The following is an 870-nucleotide window of genomic DNA, read 5'->3' as shown; positions in this document are numbered from 1 at the left end:
GTATTATACTACATAATTTATTATGCTATAATTTATTAAAAATTGTATAGTATTTGCGTTCTATGTACTAATTTAAAAATAAATTCAAATCATGAGCAATTGCACACACAACATAATTTATAAAGATTAGAGGGTGATGGATATAAGAGAAAATATGATACATAATTTTTTTTTCTTTTGAGATGAAAAATTCTTAAGCTAATTGCTGCAATAGCATGATGACAATTGTCAAAATTACAAACTTAGAATGGAATCATGCAACTTCCTCAATCTCATCCAGTGCATAATTGTTTGTTGATACATTTGCATAATTAACTTTGTTGAATCGAACCACAACAGGGTAGCGAGTCTTGGGGTCCTACACAATAAACAGAGAAACCAATCAAATTAACAAACATGATTACATGACTTAGTTAAGCAATTTGCACAGATCGCTCTAAAGTAATATCCAAATCAGTCTCTAAAACATTTTAGCCAGACACTTTAGTGGTCAACAAATTTTAATCATCATATCAGTCACTAAATTTTTATTTCGTTAGAAATACAAATTGAGCATGTGGTTAATTGTTAATTTGAGTGTAATTTGGAGTAGGAATAGTAATAACCTGATCAACAGCAACAACTGAACCATAGCCTTTGTACCAGTACGATTCTTTCCTAAGAATCTTCACCTGTTTTGATGATGAGTGTAAACAAAAATTAGACGCATGTTATTATTAGTCTACATTATGATCTATATATATAAAAAATGAAGTCTCATATCATATAAAGCCACAAAAATCAATAAACATCTAAGTGGATTCATAATAGATTAAAGGTCTTAACTCTTAAAGATTATGTATTAAAAAAAGTTATACTACAGATCACTCA

The 870-nt window shown here is 28.6% G+C and overlaps 1 protein-coding gene across 1 annotated transcript in view; it reads right to left on the bottom strand.

Annotated features, from left to right (window-relative positions):
• The window catches only part of LOC107609726 (photosystem I reaction center subunit IV B, chloroplastic), a 1,671-nt gene continuing 915 nt past the window's right edge, over positions 115-870 (bottom strand). The window contains exons 2-3 of the mRNA XM_016311743.2: positions 606-671; positions 115-358 (exon numbers count right to left, since the gene is read on the bottom strand). Coding sequence (XP_016167229.1) covers positions 254-358; positions 606-671 — 171 coding nt within the window. The 3' untranslated portion in view covers positions 115-253. The remainder of the gene's footprint in view (positions 359-605; positions 672-870) is intronic.

The sequence above is a fragment of the Arachis ipaensis genome, chromosome B07 (genome assembly GCF_000816755.2).
Source record: "Arachis ipaensis cultivar K30076 chromosome B07, Araip1.1, whole genome shotgun sequence".
NCBI classification, from domain to species: Eukaryota; Viridiplantae; Streptophyta; class Magnoliopsida; order Fabales; family Fabaceae; genus Arachis; species Arachis ipaensis.
This window is presented reverse-complemented; position numbering and strand designations above follow the sequence as displayed.